Genomic DNA, 21,591 nt, shown 5'->3' on the forward strand with positions numbered 1-21,591 from the left:
ACAGACCTCACATCCAGCCTATATTACTAGGAGACACACAGACCTCACATCCAGCCTATATTACTGGGAGAGAGACACAGACCTCACATCCAGCCTATATTACTGGGAGAGACACACAGATCTCACATCCAGCCTATATTACTGGGAGAGACACACAGAGCTCACATCCAGCCTATATTACTGGGAGAGACACACAGACCTCACATCCAGCCTATATTACTAGGAGACACACAGACCTCACATCCAGCCTATATTACTGGGAGAGAGACACAGAGCTCACATCCAGCCTATATTACTGGGAGAGACACAGACCTCACATCCAGCCTATATTACTGGGAGAGAGACACAGACCTCCAATCCAGCCTATATTACTGGGAGAGACACACAGACCTCACATCCAGCCTATATTACTGGGAGAGAGACACAGACCTCCCATCCAGCCTATATTACTGGGAGAGACACACAGAGCTCACATCCAGCCTATATTACTGGGAGAGACACACAGACCTCTCATCCAGCCTATATTACTGGGAGAGACACACAGACATCACATCCAGCCTATATTACTGGGAGAGACACACAGACCTCACATCCAGCCTATATTACTGGGAGAGACACACAGACCTCACATCCAGCCTATATCACTGGGAGAGACACACAGACCTCACATCCAGCCTATATCACTGGGAGAGACACACAGACCTCACATCCAGCCTATATTACTAGGAGACACACAGACCTCACATCCAGTCTATATTACTGGGAGAGAGACACAGAGCTCACATCCAGCCTATATTACTGGGAGAGAGACACAGACCTCACATCCAGCCTATATTACTGGGAGAGAGACACAGACCTCCCATCCAGCCTATATTACTGGGAGAGACACACAGAGCTCACATCCAGCCTATATTACTGGGAGAGACACACAGACCTCTCATCCAGCCTATATTACTGGGAGAGACACACAGACATCACATCCAGCCTATATTACTGGGAGAGACACACAGACCTCACATCCAGCCTTTATTACTGGGAGAGACACACAGACCTCACATCCAGCCTATATCACTGGGAGAGACACACAGACCTCACATCCAGCCTATATCACTGGGAGAGACACACAGACCTCACATCCAGCCTATATTACTGGGAGAGACACACAGAGCTCACATCCAGCCTATATTACTGGGAGAGACACACAGACCTCACATCCAGCCTATATTACTGGGAGAGGAACACAGAGCTCACATCCTGCCTATATTACTGGGAGAGACACACAGAGCTCAGATCCAGCCTATGTTACTGAGAGAGACACAGAGCTCAGATCCAGCCTATATTACTGGGAGAGACACAGAGACCTCACATCCAGCCTATATTACTGGGAGAGACACACAGACCTCACATCCATCCTATATCACTGGGAGAGACACACAGACCTCACATCCAGCCTATATTACTGGGAGAGACACACAGACCTCACATCCAGCCTATATTACTGGGAGAGACACACAGACCTCACATCCAGCCTATATTACTGGGAGAGACACACAGACCTCACATCCAGCCTATATTACTGGGAGAGGAACACAGACCTCACATCCAGTCTATATTACTGGGAGAGACACCCAGACCTCACATCCAGCCTCTATTACTAGGAGAGACACATAGACCTCACATCCAGCCTATATTACTAGGAGAGGCACACAGACCTCACATCCAGCCTCTATTACTGGGAGGGAAACACAAGCCTCACATCCAGCCTATATTACTGGGAGAGACACACAGACCTCACATCCAGCCTATATTACTGGGAGAGACACACAGACCTCACATCCAGTCTATATTACTGGGAGAGGCACACAGACCTCACATCCAGCCTATATTACTGGGAGAGACACACAGACCTCACATCCAGTCTATATTACTGGGAGAGACACACAGACCTCACATCCAGCCTATATTACTGGGAGAGACACACAAGCCTCACATTCAGAATATAACACCTGGAGGGACACACAAGCTACAATATATACACACAGGTAATATAACTCACAGAGGATTGTCTAGATAGGATTCAAGTGTAGGAAATACTTCAGTATTAGTCTTGTACAGTAATCAGAAATGTTGAAAATAGTAAGAACTTGAGACACAAAATATTGGAACATTGCAGAGCTTTTCATCACACAATGATTAAGATTATTTTCCATGTAGCCTTCTATAAAGTAACCAGTAGATTTCACCATGCATGCATCTCTGTGATTTCAGTGCACGGTTGATTGACAGCTTGTCTGGTTAGATTTGCAGAATAATACACGGTGTAGAATTATATTCATGATTGCATTTTTTTTAAAACGTTTTCAGGATAATTAAATGAATATCTATGATACAATATGACAACTGTGACATCTGCAGGATGCAATGAGGTACTTCCCTCCATGATAACATAAAGGACCGTGGCAATGGAAGAAACCGAAATCACATCGGTCCAGGATCCTCTGGTTGGTTCTTACTACTCATTGGACTTAACCCCTTCCCACAACACTCAACTACTGTGTTTGCGCGTTCGTTTTTTGTTCCCTTTATTCAATGACCCTTATTTTCTCAATAGTGATGTAAAAAAAAAAAAAATACTGAATTTGTAAAAAACGCAAAATCCCAAAAGTTGATTGAGCTACATGAATGCATGAAGGCTTGATTTTCGTGTGGTTACCTGCCTTTTTTTTGTGCTATTTTTGCATGTCTATGATGTTTTGATTGCCCTCTATTGCATTTTTTTAGGGAAGTTAGTGCAACCCACCCCCCTCAAAATGGCAATCCTGGAATTGTTTTAATTTATTTACTTATTTGTTTATTTTGTTTATTGTACACATTAAATAATTTTATATTTTTATATCTCCATCTATATGCAGGAATATTTTATTTTGGTTGGTCACAACCGAGGTAGTCAGCCCAAATTTTAGGGTTTAATGAGGCCCCCAATTAAAAAGTCGTACTGATAAGCAAAAAATGTTGCGCTTAGGATGAGGCAGCAGTTTAACCCCTAAGATGCCGTTAAGGCGTTTGAGAAAATGCAGGCTGTCACGGCAGCCAGGAGCTTTATAGATCAATCATTTTACAATACAATGCATTACTAAAGTATTGCAGAATATTGTGCGAGCGATCACAGGTTCCATGCCCCTAAGATAATGAAAGCGAGAACAAATATTAAAAATAAATAAATAAACAAATATAAAATTAACAAGAATTTCCAGAATTAAAAAAAAAAAAAACAGCAAAAAACAAAACAAAACAAACCAAACAAAAGATAGATTTGATTTCCAAACTCATAAAATGTTATAATTAGTGATGAGCGAGCATAAAAAAGCTTAAATAGCGGAATCCTTGTAAGGCCACGTTCACACGGTCAGTATTTGGTCAGTATTTTACATCAGTATTTGTAGCCAAAATCAGGAGTGGAACATTCAGAGGAAAAGTATCTACTATATAGTTGTCTAAGGGTCACTTCCGTCTGTTCTTCTGTCTTTCTTTCTGTCTGTCGCGGATATTCATTGGTCGCAGCCTCTGTCTGTCATGGAAATCCAAGTCGCTGATTGGTCGTGGCAAAACGCCCACGACCAATCAGCGACGGACACAGTCCGGTGGCAAAATGGCCGCTCTTTCCTTCCCGCAGTCAGTGCCCGCTCCATACTCCCCTCCAGTCAGCGCTCACACAGGGTTAATGCCAGCGTTACCGAGCGCGGTGAAACGCACTCCGGTTACGCAGCTATTAACCCTGTGTGACCAACTTTTTACTATTGATGCTGCGTATGCAGCATCAATAGTAAACAGATCTAATGTTACAAATAAGAATAATAATAAAAAAAGGTTATTCTCACCCTCCGACGTGGCGCGCTGTCCTCGGCAGTGAAAGCGGCAGGTTCCGGTACCAAGGATGCTATGCGAGAAGGACCTTCCATGACGTCACGGTCATGTGACCGCGATGTCATCACAGGTCCTGCGCTCATACTAAACCTGGGACCGGAAGCTGCCGCGTGCACCGCACAACGGCGCCAGGACTTCAAGGGGCCTTCGGAAGGTGAGGATATGTTTATTTTTTATTTTAAGTCTTTTTTAACCACGCATATAGTGCCCACATTGCTATATACTACGTGGGCTGTGTTACATACTGCGTGAGCTCTGTTATATACTACATCTCTGTGCTATATACTAACGTGGCTATGTTATATACTGTGTGGCTGCTATATACTGCGTGGGCTGTTATATATTAAGTGGCCAGTGTTATATACTGCGGGGGCTGTGCTATATACTGCATGGCTGCTATGTACTGTGTGGGCTGTGTTATATATTACGTGGCCAGTGTTATATACTGCGGGGGCTGTGCTATATACTGCATGGCTGCTATGTACTGCGTGGGCTGTGCGTGGGCTGTGTTATATATTACGTGGCCAGTGTTATATACTGCGGGGGCTGTGCTATATACTGCGTGGCTGCTATATACTGCATGGGCTGTGCTTTATATTACGTGGCCAGTGTTATATACTGCGGGGGCTGTGCTATATATTACGTGGCCAGTGTTATATACTGCGTGGGCTGTGTTATATATTACGTGGCCAGTGTTATGTACTGTGGGGGCTGTGCTATATAGTGTGTGGCTGCTACATACTGCGTGGGCTGTGCTATATATTACGTGGCCAGTGTTATATACTGCGGGGGCTGTGCTATGTAGTGTGTGGCTGCTATATACTGCGTGGGCTGTGTTATATAGTACGTGGGCTGTGTTATATACTGCATGGCCACTGTTATATACTGCGTGGCCTGTATTAATGCAGCGGGTATTCTACAATATGTATGTATCTATGTATATAGCAGCCACATACTGTAGTATATAGCACAGGCCACGTAGTATTTGTCTGCTATATACTACATGGCTCCTATATACTATGTGGCCTGTGCTATATCTAGACTACCCGATGCGTTAGAATCGGGCCACCATCTAGTAATAGAAACTCGTCACCACTTCTGTATTTATCACCCACTCCTGGTTTTGGCTTACAAATACTGATGTAAAATACTGACCAAATACTGACCGTGTGACAGTAGCCTTATGGTCACTTTGCCTCCCCCAAAATACAGATTAAAAGGAGATCAGAAAGCTGTATGGATCCCAAAATGGTACCAATAAAAAAGCCTTGATGCAGCTCATAATTACTAAAAAAACAAAACATAATAGTTCTCCAAAGGCGAGGAGGGAAAATCGGAAGCTAAGAGGAGGCTCTGTTGCCAAAGTGCCCGCCTGCGGATGCCAAATCCCCTGCTGGCGGAGGATACTGCACCCTTCGTCCTCCAGATCACTCAGTGAAATGTCAGAAATGTGTTCCGACGCTTCGCGGCCATTTCAAGTGGCTTTGAGTTGCTGACGGACGGGCGCAGGTGCAGGGCCCGCAGGCGAGTCACACACAGACTGGGTTACAACCAACCTTTACACATCTGATATCTAAGAACAGCAAATCTTCCATGATCCCTCAGCAAAAAAAAAAACAACTCCTTCTACTTTAGAGAGTCCTTACCCGGGACATCGGGGAATGAAAACAAGGCTACTGTGAAAACAGATCAAAGGGCTGCAACATTAAATGGGGGCTCTGATATACGACTGGAGCTTCCCTGTATAATCATCCTTCATTCAAGGCGCCATCACAATCCCTTTGCATTAATGTTCACATGTCAGATTAGCTACGAACATGGCTCCACGACATCACAAAAAACATGCACTGCTTTTTTTTTTTTTTTCAAATAACAGCGCCACCCTTGCCCACAGGCTGTATGTGTTATTGCAGGTCAGCCCCAATCACTCCGATAGAAGTAAGCTGCAATACCGGGCACACCCCACAGACTAAAAGAAAGCAGGCAAGTTTTTTTTTTACTTTGCCCCATATTTTCAAAAGCCATATATTTTTACATTTCTATCAAGCTTGTTTAATTTTCTTTTTTAATGTACTGAAAGACGTAAAAAAATTATTTTTGGGGTGAAATAATGAAAAAAAAACCTATTTCTATTGTTTCTCTTGTTTTGGTAAAAATGACTTGGGTTACTTTGTATCATGGTGATACCCAGTTTATATATATATAAAAGTGATTTTCTGGATTTGTTTTCTCATTGTGACTCTCATAGTTGTGGTCTACCTATTATGTCAATTACATGCCTTTCTCATCTTTTTAAGTGGGAGAACTTGCACAATTGGTGGCTGACTACCGCAAATACTTTTTTCCCCACTGTATATAATGATCAGTATCAGTAATAGAAATCTTGCAAATTTTACACTGGTCACTGAGGCTTCTTAAGATGCCTACGCCTATCAGCTGTGTATAGAGACGTCACCTATAGAGATGGGCGAACCCAAACAGTAAAGTTTGGGGTCCATACCGAACACCAACTGTTTGGACTGGACCCCGAACACGAAGTTCTCCAGGAAGTCCGTGCTATTGTTCAGATTCGGCAAACCGAACATCAGGTGTTTCCCATGCTGTCATGTGCATGACAGCATAAGAAACACCAGAGGCTCCAATTGGCGGTAAGATTATTACCCCCGGTCAGATCACTGCAGCTCTCCCGCTGTCAGATGTTTACCTCCGGTCACAGGCGTCGGCTGATGGGAGTATTCATCAGCCACTACTTGTGCTATAAATAAATAAATGAAAAAAATGGAGTGGGTTCCCTTTCTTTTTTGATAACCAGCATGGCAAAACTGACCGCTGCGGGCTGCAAACCTCAGCTTTCAGCTTTATTATGGCTGGTTATGAAGAATAGAAGGGTCTCCACGCAATTTTATAAAAATAATTTCAATAAATAATTTAAAAAAACAGCATTGGGCCCCCCCATTTTTGACAACCAGCCAAGCTAAAGCAGTTCATCAGCGACAGTATGCGTAGGCTGATGGCAGTAATCCTCCCATCAACGAAACTTGTGACCAGAGGTAAAAACTTTGGTTGGTGCTGATAAGATTTTACAAGGAACGGTGGAGGAGGATGGAGATAGAGCTCCTCCCCTTTACCACTACACAGAGTATTGTCATCTTCTTTCTCAGTAATGTAACATTTTGCTTTCACTGAATGCAGATTTTACTCCTAAATTGAGCATTTTGAGAATGAAAGATCAGTCTGATAAGATACAGTGCCTTGCGAAACTATTCGACTCCCTGGAACTTTTCAACCTTTTTCCACATATCATGCTTCAAACATAAAGATACCAAATGTAAATTTTTGGTGAAGAATCAATAACAAGTGGAACACAATTATGAAGTTGAACTAAATTTATTGGTTATTTTAAATTTTTGTGGAAATTCAAAAACTGAAAAGTGGGGCGTGCAATATTATTCGGCCCCTTTACTTTCAGTGCAGCAAACTCACTCCAGAAGTTCATTGTGGATCTCTGAATGATCCAATGTTGTCCTAAATGCCTAATGATGATAAATATAATCTGCCTGTGTGTAATCAAGTCTCCGTATAAATGCACCTGCTCTGTGATAGTCTCAGGGTTCTGTTTGAAGCACCGAGAGCATCATGAAGACCAAGGAACACAACAGGCAGGTCCGTGATACTGTTGTGGAGAAGTTTAAAGCCGGATTTGGATACAAAATGATTTCCAAAACTTTAAACATCCCAAGGAGCACTGTGTAAGCGATCATATTGAAATGGAAGGAGTATCACACCACTGCAAATCTACCAAGACCCGGCCGTCCCTCTAAACTTTCATCTCAAACAAGGAGAAGACTGATCAGAGATGCAGCCAAGAGGCCCATGATCACTCTGGATGAACTGCAGAGATCTACAGCTGAGGTGGGACAGTCTGTCCATAGGACAACAATCAGTCGTACACTGCACAAATCTGGCCTTTATGGAAGAGTGGCAAGAAGAAAGCCATTTCTCAAAGATATCCATAAAAAGTGTTGTTTAAAGTTTGCAACAAGCCACCTGGGAGACACCAAACATGTGGGAGAAGGTGCTCTGGTCAGATGAAACCAAAATCGAACTTTTTGGCAACTATGCCAAACGATATGTTTGGTGTAAAGGCAACACAGCTCATCACCCTGAATACACCATCCCCACTGTCAAACATGGTGGTGGCAGCATCATGGTTTGGGCCTGCTTTTCTTCAGCAGGGACAGGGAAGATGGTTAAAATTGATGGGAAGATGGATGGAGCCAAATACAGGACCATTCTTGAAGAAAACCTGTTGGAGTCTGCAAAAGACCTGAGACTGGGACGGAGATTTGTCTTCCAACAAGACAATGATCCCAAACATAAAGCAAAATCTACAATGGAATGGTTCACAAATAAATGTATCCAGGTGTTAGGAATGGCCAAGTCAGAGTCCAGACCTCAATCCAATCGAGAATCTGTGGAAAGAGCTGAAAACTGCTGTTCACAAACGATCTCCATCAAACCTCACTGAGCTCGAGCTGTTTTGCAAGGAAGAATGGGCAAGAATTTCAGTCTCTCGATGTACAAAACTGATAGAGACATACCCCAAGCGACTTGCAGCTGTAATCGCAGCAAAAGGTGGCGAAACAAAGTATTAAGTTAGAGGGGCCGAATAATATCGCACGCCCCACTTTTCAGTTTTTGATTTTCCACAAAAACTTTAAAATAACCAATAAATTTTGTTCAGCTTCACAATTGTGTTCCACTTGTTGTTGATTCTTCACCAAAAATTTACATTTGGATCTTTATGTTTGAAGCATGATATGTGGGAAAAGGTTGAAAAGTTCCAGGGGGGCCGAATACTTTCGCAAGACACTGTATATTACAAAGTTTCTTATTCTCGCACGCACTATTGATTTAGGAGATAAAAATTAAAATTAAGCTTAATGTTTAACCCCTTCCTGACATCTGACGTACTATCCCGTCGAGGTGGGGTGGGCCCGTATGACCACCGACGGGATAGTACGTCATACGCGATCGGCCGCGCTCACGCGGGGAGCGCGGACGATCGCGGCCGGGTGTCGGCTGCATATCGCAGCTGACATCCGGCACATTAACCCCCGGCACACCGCGATCAAACATGATCGCAGTGTACCGGCGGTATAGGGAAGCATCGCGCAGGGAGGTGGGCTCCCTGCGGGCTTCCCTGAGACCCCCGGAGCAACGCGATGTGATCGCGTTGCTCCGAGGGTCTCCTACCTCCTTCCTCGCTGCAGGTCCCGGATCCAAGATGGCCGCGGCATCCGGGTCCTGCAGGGAGAAAGGTGGCTTACCTAGCGCCTGCTCAGAGCAGACACTGGTAAGCCTGCACCGATGTAAGTGAGATCGGTGATCTGATAGAGTGCTGTGCACACTATCAGATCATCGATCTGCAATGTCCCCCCCTGGGACAAAGTAAAAAAGTAAAAAAAAAAATTTCCACATGTGTAAAAAAAATAAATAAATAAATTCCTAAATAAATAATAATAAAAAAAAAAATATTATTCCCATAAACACATTTCTTTATCTAAATAAAAAAAACAAAACAATAAAAGTACACATATTTAGTATCGCCGCGTCCGTAACGACCCAACCTATAAAACTGCCCCACTAGTTAACCCCTTCAGTAAACACCGTAAGAAAAAAAAAAAAAACGAGGCAAAAAACAACGCTTTATTACCATACCGCCGAACAAAAAGTGGAATAACACACGATCAAAAAGACGGATATAAATAATCATGGTACCGCTGAAAACGTCATCTTGTCCCGCAAAAAACAAGCCACCACACAGCATCATCAGCAAAAAAATAAAAAAGTTATAGTCCTGAGAATAAAGCGATACCAAAATAATTATTTTTTCTATTAAAGTTTTTATCGTATAAAAGCGCCAAAACATAAAAAAATGATATAAATGAGATATCGCTGTAATCGTACTGACCCGTAGAAGAAAACTGCTTTATCAATTTTACCAAACGCGGAACAGTATAAACGCCTCCCCCAAAAGAAATTCATGAATAGCTGGTTTTTGGTCATTCTGCCTCACAAAAATCAGAATAAAAAGTGATCAAAAATGGTCACGTGTCCGAAAATGTTACCAATAAAAACGTCAACTCGTCCCGCAAAAAACAAGACCTCACATGACTCTGTGGACCAAAATGTGGAAAAATTATAGGTCTCAAAATGTGGAGACGCAAAAACGTTTTTGCTATAAAAAGCGTCTTTTATTGTGCGATGGCTGCCAATCATAAAAATCCGATATAAAAAACGCTATAAAAGTAAATCAAACCCCCTTTCATCACCCCCTTAGTTAGGGAAAAATAATAAAATTTAAAAAATGTATTTATTTCCATTTTCCCATTAGGGCTAGGGTTAGGGTTAGGGCTAGGGTTAGGGTTTGGGCTAAAGTTAGGGTTAGGGCTAGGGTTAGGGCTAGGGTTAGGGTTGGAGGTAAAGTTAGGGTTAGGGTTTGGATTACATTTACGGTTGGGATTAGGGTTGGGATTAGAATTATGGGTGTGTCAGGGTTAGGGGTGTGGTTAGGGTTACCGTTGGGATTAGGGTTAGGGGTGTGTTTGGGTTAGGGTTTCAGGTAGAATTGGGGAGTTTCCACTGTTCAGGCACATCAGGGGCTCTCCAAACGCGACATGGCGTCCAATCTCAATTCCAGCCAATTCTGCATTGAAAAAGTAAAACAGTGCTCCTTCCCTTCCGAGCTCTCCTGTGCGTCCAAAAAGGGGTTTACCCCAACATATGGGTTATCAGCGTACTCGGGACAAATTGAACAACAACTTCTGGGGTCCAAGTTCTCTTGTTATCCTTGGGAAAATAAAAATTTGGGGGGCTAAAAATCATTTTTGTGGGAAAAAAAGATTTTTTACTTTCACGGCTCTGCGTTGTAAACTGTAGTGAAACACTTGGGGGTTCAAAGTTCTCACAACACATCTAGATAAGTTCCTTGGGAGGTCTAGTTTCCAATATGGGGTCACTTGTGTGGGGTTTGTACTGTTTGGGTACATCAGGGGCTCTGCAAATGCAACGTGACGCCTGCAGACCAATCCATTTAAGTCTGCATTCCAAATGGCGCTCCTTCCCTTCCGAGCTCTGTCATGCGCCCAAACAGTGGTTCCCCCCCACATAGGGGGTATCAGCATACTCAGGACAAATTGAACAACAACTTTTAGGGTCCAATTTATTCTGTAACCCTTGTAAAAATACAAAGCTGGGGGCTAAAAAATCATTTTTGTGAAAAAATAATAATTTTTATTTTCACGGCTTTGCGTTATAAACTGTAGTGAAACACTTGGGGGTTCAAAGTTCTCACAACACATCTAGATAAGTTCCTTGGGAGGTCTAGTTTCCAATATGGGGTCACTTGTGTGGGGTTTGTACTGTTTGGGTACATCAGGGGCTCTGCAAATGCAACGTGACGCCTGCAGACCAATCCATTTAAGTCTGCATTCCAAATGGCGCTCCTTCCCTTCCGAGCTCTGTCATGCGCCCAAACAGTGGTTCCCCCCCACATAGGGGGTATCAGCGTACTCAGGACAAATTGAACAACAACTTTTAGGGTCCAATTTATTCTGTAACCCTTGTAAAAATACAAAGCTGGGGGCTAAAAAATCATTTTTGTGAAAAAAAAAATAATTTTTATTTTCATGGCTTTGCGTTATAAACTGTAGTGAAACACTTGGGGGTTCAAAGTTCTCACAACACATCTAGATAAGTTCCTTGGGAGGTCTAGTTTCCAATATGGGGTCACTTGTGGGGGGTTTGTACTGTTTGGGTACATCAGGGGCTCTGCAAATGCAACATGACGCCTGCAGACCAATCCATTTAAGTCTGCATTCCAAATGGTGCTCCTTCCCTTCCGAGCTCTGTCATGCGCCCAAACAGTGGTTCCCCCCCACATATAAGGTATCAGCGTACTCAGGACAAATTGGACAACTTTTGGGGTCCAGTTTATTCTGTTACCCTTGTAAAAATACAAAAGCTGGGGGCTAAAAAATCATTTTTGTGAAAAAAAAAAAAGACTTTTTATTTTCACGGCTCTGCGTTCTAATCTGTAGTGAAACACTTGGGGGTTCAAAGCTCTCAAAACACATCTAGATAAGTTCCTTAGGGGGTCTAATTTCCAAAATGGTGTCACTTGTGGGGGTTTCAATGTTTAGGCACATCAGGGGCTCTCCAAACGCAACATGGCGTCCCATCTCAATTCCAGTCAATTTTGCATTGAAAAGTCAAATGGCGCTCCTTCCCTTCCAAGCTCTGCCATGCGCCCAAACAATGGTTTACACCCACATATGGGGTATCAGCGTACTCAGGACAAATTGCACAACATTTTTTGGGGTCCAATTTCTTCTCTTACTCTTGGGAAAATAAAAAATTTGGGGCGAAAAGATCATTTTTGTGAAAAAATATGATTTTTTATTTTTACGGCTCTGCATTATAAACTTCTGTGAAGCACTTGGTGGGTCAAAGTGCTCACCACACATCTAGATAAGTTCCTTAGGGGGTCTACTTTCCAATATGGTGTCACTTGTAGGGGGTTTCAATGTTTAGGTACATCAGGGGCTCTCCAAACGCAACATGGCGTCCCATCTCAATTCCAGTCAATTTTGCATTGAAAAGTCAAATGGCGCTCCTTTCCTTCCGAGCTCTGCCATGCGCCCAAACAGTGGTTTACCCCCACATATGGGGTATCAGCGTACTCAGGACAAATTGCACAACATTTTTTGGCATCCAATTTCTTCTCTTACCCTTGGGAAAATAAAAAATTTGGGGCGAAAAGATCATTTTTGTGAAAAAATATGATTTTTTATTTTTACGGCTCTGCATTATAAACTTCTGTGAAGCACTTGGTGGGTCAAAGTGCTCACCACACATCTAGATAAGTTCCTTAGGGGGTCTACTTTCCAAAATGGTGTCACTTGTAGGGGGTTTCAATGTTTAGGCACATCAGGGGCTCTCCAAACGCAACATGGCGTCCCATCTCAATTCCAGTCAATTTTGCATTGAAAAGTCAAATGGCGCTCCTTTCATTCCGAGCTCTGCCATGCGCCCAAACAGTGGTTTACCCCCACATATGGGGTATCAGTGTACTCAGGACAAATTGTACAACAACTTTGGGGGTCCATTTTCTCCTGTTACCCTTGGTAAAATAAAACAAATTGGAGCTGAAATAAATTTTGTGTGAAAAAAAATTAAATGTTAATTTTTATTTAAACATTCCAAAAATTCCTGTGAAACACCTGAAGGGTTAATAAACTTCTTGAATGTGGTTTTGAGCACCTTGAGGGGTGCAGTTTTTAGAATGGTGTCACACTTGGGTATTTTCTATCATATAGACCCCTCAAAATGACTTCAAATGAGATGTGGTCCCTAAAAAAAAATGGTGTTGTAAAAATGAGAAATTTCTGGTCAAATTTTAACCCTTGTAACTCCCTAACAAAAAAAAATTTTGGTTCCAAAATTGTGCTGATGTAAAGTAGACATGTGGGAAATGTTACTTATTAAGTATTTTGCGTGACATATGTCTGTGATTTAAGGGCATAAAAATTCAAAGTTGAAAAATTGCGAAATTTTCAAAATTTTCGTCAAATTTCTGTTTTTTTCACAAATAAACGCAAGTTATATCAAATAAATTTTACCACTAACATGAAGTACAATATGTCACGAGAAAACAATGTCAGAATCGCCAAGATCCGTTGAAGCGTTCCAGAGTTATAACCTCATAAAGGGACAGTGGTCAGAATTGTAAAAATTGGCCCGGTCATTAACGTGCAAACCACCCTTGGGGGTGAAGGGGTTAAGACCCCCCTAGGTGGTAATCTAGAGAGGCATTTTGGATGGTTGACCCTGAATCCAGACTGAATCTGTGTATGATCCATTACTGATCATATTGTGTATTCACAAGCTGCACTTCTTTCTCGCAGTTCCCTGATTTCTGTAGTACGTGAATCGTCTCTCCGTTCAGTTTTCTTCCTTTTCTGGACACTGTATATCTTGTCTGCAACATTTTGCAAACAGTTTATGTGAACATGACGTGCCATGAATATCAGTCCCAGGTTTTTTCATTTTTATTATTCAGCGTCCGTGTTCACATACCGTTTTGTGGTTACCTTTGAGGCACCCTCTTGTTCTGACATTGCACGTATCCGCTCATTATCTGGACGCCGCGGGGTGGTATTGGTACTTTAGCGCTGGGCGGAGATCAGAAATGCTTGGTTTGCACACACGCCCGCTGTCATTATATTCAAGATTAGGATATCACTTACTCTGGAACTTTCCCAAACTCCTCCAGCTGTTCAGCTTCTGCCGCGTAAATCTTGGCATATTCCCGAGCCGTATTTTGTACATAACATTCCTGTAAAGTAAAGTAGCATATGTTCATTTAATACAGAAGGAATATGATCTCACGACAGATCTCAGAATAGGGGACAATAAAGAGCAAAGAAGTCTAAAATATATCCCTATGAGTGGTGGTGCTCTTCTTTTATTCTTTACAAAAAGCTGTAAATTCTCTGCTTTATATTAATAAGGAGTTAAAGTAGGAGCTGAACTTTTTTTGGTATTTATTAACCAGTCTTTGCAAAGTTATGAATTTTTGTTATACTCCATGAATTTATCTTCTTTAGCTGTTTCTCCCAAACTCCACATTGAAAAAGCTGTTTCAGCCGCCTTCTTTATGCACTTAGAGCAGACCTGGGCAAACTGCGGCCCGCGGGCCACATCCGGCCCTCTGCCTGTTTCGGTCAGGTCTGCGGACTGAGACAGCAGAAGGGCTGAAACAGTGACCCATGGGCCGCACCATGCCCTCCGTCGCCCCCACCTCAGGATGCAGACAGCGGTGAATACACTGGGGGAGGATGGGGCCGCTGGCTCCATCTTCCACCAATCATCTGTGGCTTATAAACCATGTTTTTCTCTCAAACACCACAGTGTTTCGTAGATAAACATTTACGGCTAAAATCGTGTTGGCAGTGTCTGAGACTTGCTCCCTGTAGATCAGGTAGCATGTATCAGCTATCAGGTTCTCTTTAAGTTACTTTTGAAATGATAACTTTGAGATTATCTACAGTCTCCACCAGATGGAGCTGCCTACATATGGACTAATAAAACTTATAAGGTATTTTTCTCATCTTCTAACATGGGTAAAATTGCAAAGCTCTTGTAAAAACAAGCAACTTTGTAATTTACCTCTTTTTAAAAATCTTCTCTATTCTCAAATTAAAAAATTAAACATCCTTTCATTCTTACTATTCATTGCCTAGAGCAGGGGTGGAGTAAGTCCGGCCAGCCGGACGTATACGGCCCGCGATATCATCTGCTGCGGCCCGCAGTCACTTTGCCTGTTATTGCCCCCGGGCCCTTTAATTCTGCAGAGATGCGCACGGACGGCTGCTCTGTGGCCCGGTGCCACCCCCATCACTCATTCAACTTATCGGCATCATAGACGCTGATACAGTTGAAAGCAGTGATGGAGGAGATAGTGTCAGACGCTGCCTCTCCCATCAATCCCCCTCTGTGACTCAGAGGGAACGCGATGACGTCACTTCATCGTGCCCTGCAGTGGAGCCGATGAGACCGGAGCAGCAGAGCCTGGAACAGGGAGGGAACATGGAGGAGGGGTGAGTATTGTGCACATGTGTGTATGCATTATTGTGTGTGTGTGTGAGTGCAGGGGCTTCACAATACTGTGTGTGTGTCTGCACTATACTGTGTGTGGGGAGGAGCTGCACTATACTGCGTGTGAATGCAGGGGCTTCACTATACTGTGTGTGTGCAGGGGCTTCACTATATTGTGTGTGTCTGCACTATACTGTGTATTGGGGGAGCTGCGCCTGCACTATACTGTGTGTTGGTGGGGAGCTGCACTGTACTGTGTGTTGGGGGAGCTGCACTGTACTATGTGTTGGGGGAGCTGCACTGTACTGTTTGTTGGGGGGGAGCTGCACTGTACTATTTTGGGGAGCTGCATTGTACTGTGTGTTGGGGGAGCTGCACTGTACCATATGTGTGGGGGAGCTGCACTGTACTGAGTGTTGGGGAGCTGCACTATACTGTGTATTGGGGGGGCTAAACTATACTGTGTTGGGGTAGCTGCACTATACTGTGTGTTTGGGCGAGCTGCACTATACTGTGTGGTGGGGAGCTGCACTATACTGTGTGTGGGGGAGCTGCACTATACTGTGTATTGGGGGAGCTGCGCCTGCACTATACTGTGTGTTGGTTGGGAGCCGCACTGTACTGTGTGTTGGGGGGAGCTGCACTGTGCTGGGTGTTAGGGGGAGTTGCATTGTAGTGTGTGTTGGGGGAGCTGCCTGTACTGTGTATTGGGGAAGCTGCGCCTGCACTATACTGTGTGTTGGTGGGGAGCTGCACTGTACGGTGTGTTGGGGGAGCTGCACTGTACTGTGTGTTGGGGGGAGCTGCAGTGTACTGTGTATTGGAGGAGCTGCGCCTGCACTGTACTGTATGTTGGGGGAGCTGCACTATACTGTGTATTGGGGGAGCTGCGCCTGCACTATACTGTGTGTTGGTGGGGAGCTGCACTGTACGGTGTGTTGGGGGGAGCTGCACTGTACTGTGTGTTGGGCGGAGCTGCACTGTAGTGTGTGTGTGGGAAAGCTGCACTGTACTGTGCGTTGGGGGATCTGCACTGTACTGTGTGTTGAGGGGAGCTGCATTATACTGTGTGTTGTGGGACCTGCACTGTACTGTGTGTTAGGGGGAGCTGCACTATGCTGTGTGCTGGGGGAGCTGCACTATGTTGTGTATTGGAGAGCTGCACTATACTGTGTTGGGGAGAGCTGCACTATACTGTGTTGAGAGGAGCTGCACTATACTGTGTGTGGGGGGAGTTGCACTATACTGTGTGTTGGTGGGGAGCTGCACTGTATGGTGTGTTGGGGGAGCTGCACTATACTGTGTGTGTGTGGGGGAGCTGCACTATACTGTGTGTGGTGGGAGGCTGCACTGTACTGTGTGTTGGAGGACCTGCACTGTACTGTGTGTTAGGGGGTAGCTGCACTATATTGTGTATTGGGGAGCTGCACTATACTGTGTTGGGGAGAGCTGCACTATACTGTGTGTTGAGGGGAGCTGCACTATACTGTGTGTGGGAGAACTGCACTAAACTATGTGTGTGTGTGGGAGCTGCACTATAGTGTGTGTGGGGGGAGTTGCACTATACTGTGTGTTGGAGGGAGTTGCACTATACTGTGTGTGGGGGGGAGCTGCAATTTATTTAAATCTTTGAATCAATATAGTTTGTTAATTTTTAAGTTAATATTTTTATACGGCCCCCAAACGCTATTATAAAATTCCAAATGGCCCTTGGCAGAAAAAAGGTTCCCCATTCCTGGCCTAGAGTAATAGCCATATCGGCAGTGTTTCAGAGGTGGCCGGTTTCCTAAGCAAGGTGCACGAGCATGCTGGATCTGGCCATCTTCAGTCCCCCTGCATTCCTCTAATGCTACAAAGACAAAGTTGCCTCTGCTCAAAGCATTCAAGTACGCACAGTTTGTACCAGTGTCTCTAGTATGCCACTGGTCCGAACTGTCATTCATCAAGAGCACACTGCCCCCAGGGAGCAGGAAGCCATGTGGCAGAGGAGCTGTGTGCTCCTGAAGACAGAAGATGAGACAAACCCTTTATAATCATTGTTGTATACAGTGAGCTCCTACTAGTGGGAGATAAAGAAAGAAGTTTTTTTTCTCCAAGGCCTGCAAAGCTTTAGCAGTTGCACCATGTTGTTACCTAATATGAGCAATTGGTTTTAGCCTCATAAGAGTTTGGGCTTCCTCATTTAAGATGACAACTGCGGTTCTTATCTCATACTTGCAAACCCTTTCAAAATGTTTGGAACGTCTGATGAAGAAGGCTTAGCAATTCTCGCAGATGCCACTATAGCTTTTCCAACACTTCCCCATAAAGTTTCCTGCAAATTTAAGGTGTGCGTAAAGAGGAGAGGTGGTATGACCTGAAAGGAGAACTGATTAGGAAAAAAGTTGGCAAGTGCCCAGACAGACATTGACATGCAAATATGCTTTATCTACAAGGCAGAGAGTGGCCGACTTGTTTTGGATGAAATGGTCCACTAATGAGCGATTGGTGATGCTTCTTTTTCCCTGTGAAAATGTGTTGCGTTCTTCATTTATGAACCACTTCTCCCCAACCAACCACTATGTCAACTCATCATTCAATTTAGAAACTGTCAAAATGTGTCTAAGTCAAAACAAGGCTGACCACAAGCTAACTGAAGCAGGAGATTACAGCAGCTTATTAAAGTCCATGTAGAGGTAAAGTGAAAAAAATAGGCAGAGGAAGACACAGAGAGATGGTGCCGAAGCTTTCTACTAATCATTTATCTTATACCAAAGCTAGATTCACATCTACACTGCTCAGTACTGCTGTATAAAGTCCTCCATGCTGCTGCTGCTCCTGAACATGAGCTACAGAGAGATGGGAGCAGGAATCCCTCATGTCTGTGTGCTGTGTATGGCAGACATCCAGTAGCGTAGCTACCGGGGGGGGGGCAGAGGGGGCCATCGCCCCGGGCCCGGTGCTCAGAGGGGGCCCACCCAGAGCTATGCTTCTGTAACTGTATCGGAGCGCTGCGCTCCTTCTCCCATCACCCCCTGTCTCTTATATGTTCTGTGGGACTGGTATTTACCACTGACCATATGGCGGTAATATCCATGTTGGTCTTTATATAGAGATTATCTTCAGTAACAGCGCGGTCATCTGCTGAGGTTCTCCTCCACTATTAGGGTGCGTAACCGAATTGTAATTAAGGACACCTGGTTAGGGGCCCACTCAGAAGCTTTGCCCCCCTGAACCAAAACCCTAGCTGGAGACATCATAGCAGCCAGTCTGCACCCACTAGCTCAGAGACAATTGAAAATTCGAAATAGAGTCTGAAAAAGGGAAAATTGGTGACAGTGCAGGGTACATGTAATACAATGGCCAAAAATAATGTTATTCTTTGTGTACATACACAGTTCAGCTTATAAGTGAGACATATAAATTACCTGCACGGCAAGCTTGTAGTTCTTTTGCACCAGTTCGTCATTGTTTTTCGTCCCATACGCTATAGCGTTGTGCACTTTGAGTACACACAAGTGACCTGGGTTAAAGACGGGGAGCAGTCCACACATGACTTTGCTCCGAAAGGCTTTTCGGTGGACTCCTTCTCCAAAGTGCAGGTCTTCTGTAGCGATCCGCCCATGAAGATTTCCTCCAAAGTACATGTCAGAGATGAAATCCTCCCTGAAGAAGAGCTGGTTAAACTCAATCTCTTCTCCACCTTGAAAAACAGAGAATTATCCATAAAACAATAGAAGGAATTTTCTGGAAATGTCAATACCTTGCTACATATGGTGCCAGGGGTCTTGCAAGTTTTTCATTTATATTTTTGTACATGGGATTTCTTATGGCTCCCCACTGTGTGTTTTTTACTCTTGTAACACCAAATATTCACTAGTTTTATTATGTACCTGTCCAGAGACAAGACAGGTAAAGCCTGAAATCTCAGAACCAATGCAAAATCGGTCAAAGATCCTACAAAAGCGTCATAATAATTATTGACAGTCGAACATCCAAACGGTCAGCTGAATCTTTTTAGACTCCCTAATTCTGCCAAGCCTGTTGATGAGTGCACCCATGCATTCCCCCACTGGCTTAACTTGAAGCTCATGGGCCCCAATACCAAAGCTCCATTGAGGCCCCCAATTATTGCAAGTCTTTTCATATAGGTCAAAGGGACTTTTTGGGCCCCTTGGGCTCCATGGCTCTGGTGCCATTGCAACCCCTGCACCTATATTAGTTATGCCCACAGCTACACGTCTGAATTTACCAACTATCTCTCATTTGTAATCTTTAACCCAACTGTGCCCAATATGAACTCAGCACCCCCTGTGTCCTTCTATGACTTAATATTTCAAATCTATGCCATAGCAATCATATTACTTCATTTTAAGAAATGGAATAAAACCAGGGAGAATAGCATCATCAAGGACTTGTGTATTACAAGAAAGATAAAGCACCAGCACTCAATGTCAGACAGCAGCAGCAAAAGCAAATAAATTTTCAGCATGTACCCTTAATCCTAGTTTAATACCACTATAAATCTTTGCAAACCAGAATTTTGGGTATTACCCTATAGGCATCCAAATCTATACTTTACACAGTCATTGTACCAATTGGAGGAGGAACATCAATAGTGTTACAGGATCTTTAAATTAAAGGATTGTTCCTATATTAAAATTGATCACTTATCACCTGGCTCTGTGAATCAGTGGGGTTGTAACTCTTGGGACCCTGTCCGATCTCGAGAACAAGGCCCTGAAATGCTCCTTAAGAATGGAGCCGTAGCCGCATATGCACACCATCACTATATCCATCTTCTAAAGGATTGGGATGTAGTGGAGCTCACCACTGAGCTTTTCTCAGTATTCCCATAGAGAATATATGTAGTGGTGGCTACACATGCGCAGACACCACTTTATTTTGACAGAGCCTTCAGAGCTCAGTTACGTGAACCCGCCCGGAATAGAAGATAACTTTTTAATGTTGGCAATAATCCTTTTAATATGTTGGCAAAGATTGTGCCAATTACTCATATCTATGCACACAGACTAGTATAAAGCTCACTTTTCATGTTAGATACATTTATACCTTGATATATTTGGTAAAATGCCTTTTTTGAATTGCCCCAATCTGTACTCTTCATGATCTACCAACCTGAGTTTATGCTTCAGCTTTTCTACGTGCACAGAGGGTTGCTTAGCGAAGATTAAAATGATAGCATTATGTTTTGCCAGCCAGGACTGAGCTGCCCTGCTGTTTGTTTATTCTGTTCCATGTCACTTTGGCCCATTCCTCATCCCTATGTTTGCCCCCTCCGGAGAGAGGAGTCTTGCACTTTAGTGGGGTCTGTGCTAATGTGTACTCGAGTGTAAGAGGAGGTGATGATACTCCTGAAGAACCCCGGAGGGATGTATCATTTTTGCAATAAGGCTGCCACCTACAATCCAGACCGGACCATGCGGCGGAACCAACTGGAACAGGAAGAGTTGCAGGGGGGACGAGTTCAAATGCGTCACCCAGTAAGGTTCCCCCGGATGACAAAGTTCACGAATGTAAAGATTCTGCACTCCAAACCAAGGGAACAAGAGGTGCAGATGTGGACCAGAGATGACACTATAGCCAGAGTGATAAGCTCAGCGAGAAGTGTGTGCCAGCAGGGTGCTGGCCACTGTCAGGCAGAGCCCAGATAGTGCCCGATAGGATCCAAAGACCCAAGTACGCAAGTCAAGACCCAGAGCCCGGAGTGCGCCGGTCAAAGCCCGACTCTCCCTCCTATGCCAGTCAAGATCCGGAGCCCAAATGAAAACAGTCAAGAGCCGTAGCCCAGCCCTCTTTTCCTCACACTCAGGAGATACCCGCTGTTGGTCAAGCATTGAAGATCCATGAGGTGACTTCGACCAGAGGATGACGCCTGTGGTGATAGCAGGAAGACACGAGTGATCTGGGCACTTGCTTTCAGCATTGACGTATAGTACAGGAGTCGGACTGGGCTAGCACAATAGGTGGGGTGGTGGCCGGCTGGAGCAAAGGAGGCTCAACATT

General features: G+C 44.0%; 1 protein-coding gene across 1 annotated transcript in view; it reads right to left on the bottom strand.

The window, feature by feature from the left end:
* Positions 1–21,591, bottom strand: part of ALPK2 (alpha kinase 2) — a 114,697-nt gene that overhangs the window by 19,473 nt on the left and 73,633 nt on the right. Inside the window, exons 8-9 of the mRNA XM_077280479.1 lie at positions 18,993–19,267; positions 14,235–14,323 (exon numbers count right to left, since the gene is read on the bottom strand). Of these exons, the coding sequence (XP_077136594.1) occupies positions 14,235–14,323; positions 18,993–19,267 (364 nt within the window). The remainder of the gene's footprint in view (positions 1–14,234; positions 14,324–18,992; positions 19,268–21,591) is intronic.

The sequence above is a fragment of the Ranitomeya variabilis genome, chromosome 1 (assembly GCF_051348905.1).
Source record: "Ranitomeya variabilis isolate aRanVar5 chromosome 1, aRanVar5.hap1, whole genome shotgun sequence".
In the NCBI taxonomy this organism is placed as follows: Eukaryota; Metazoa; Chordata; class Amphibia; order Anura; family Dendrobatidae; genus Ranitomeya; species Ranitomeya variabilis.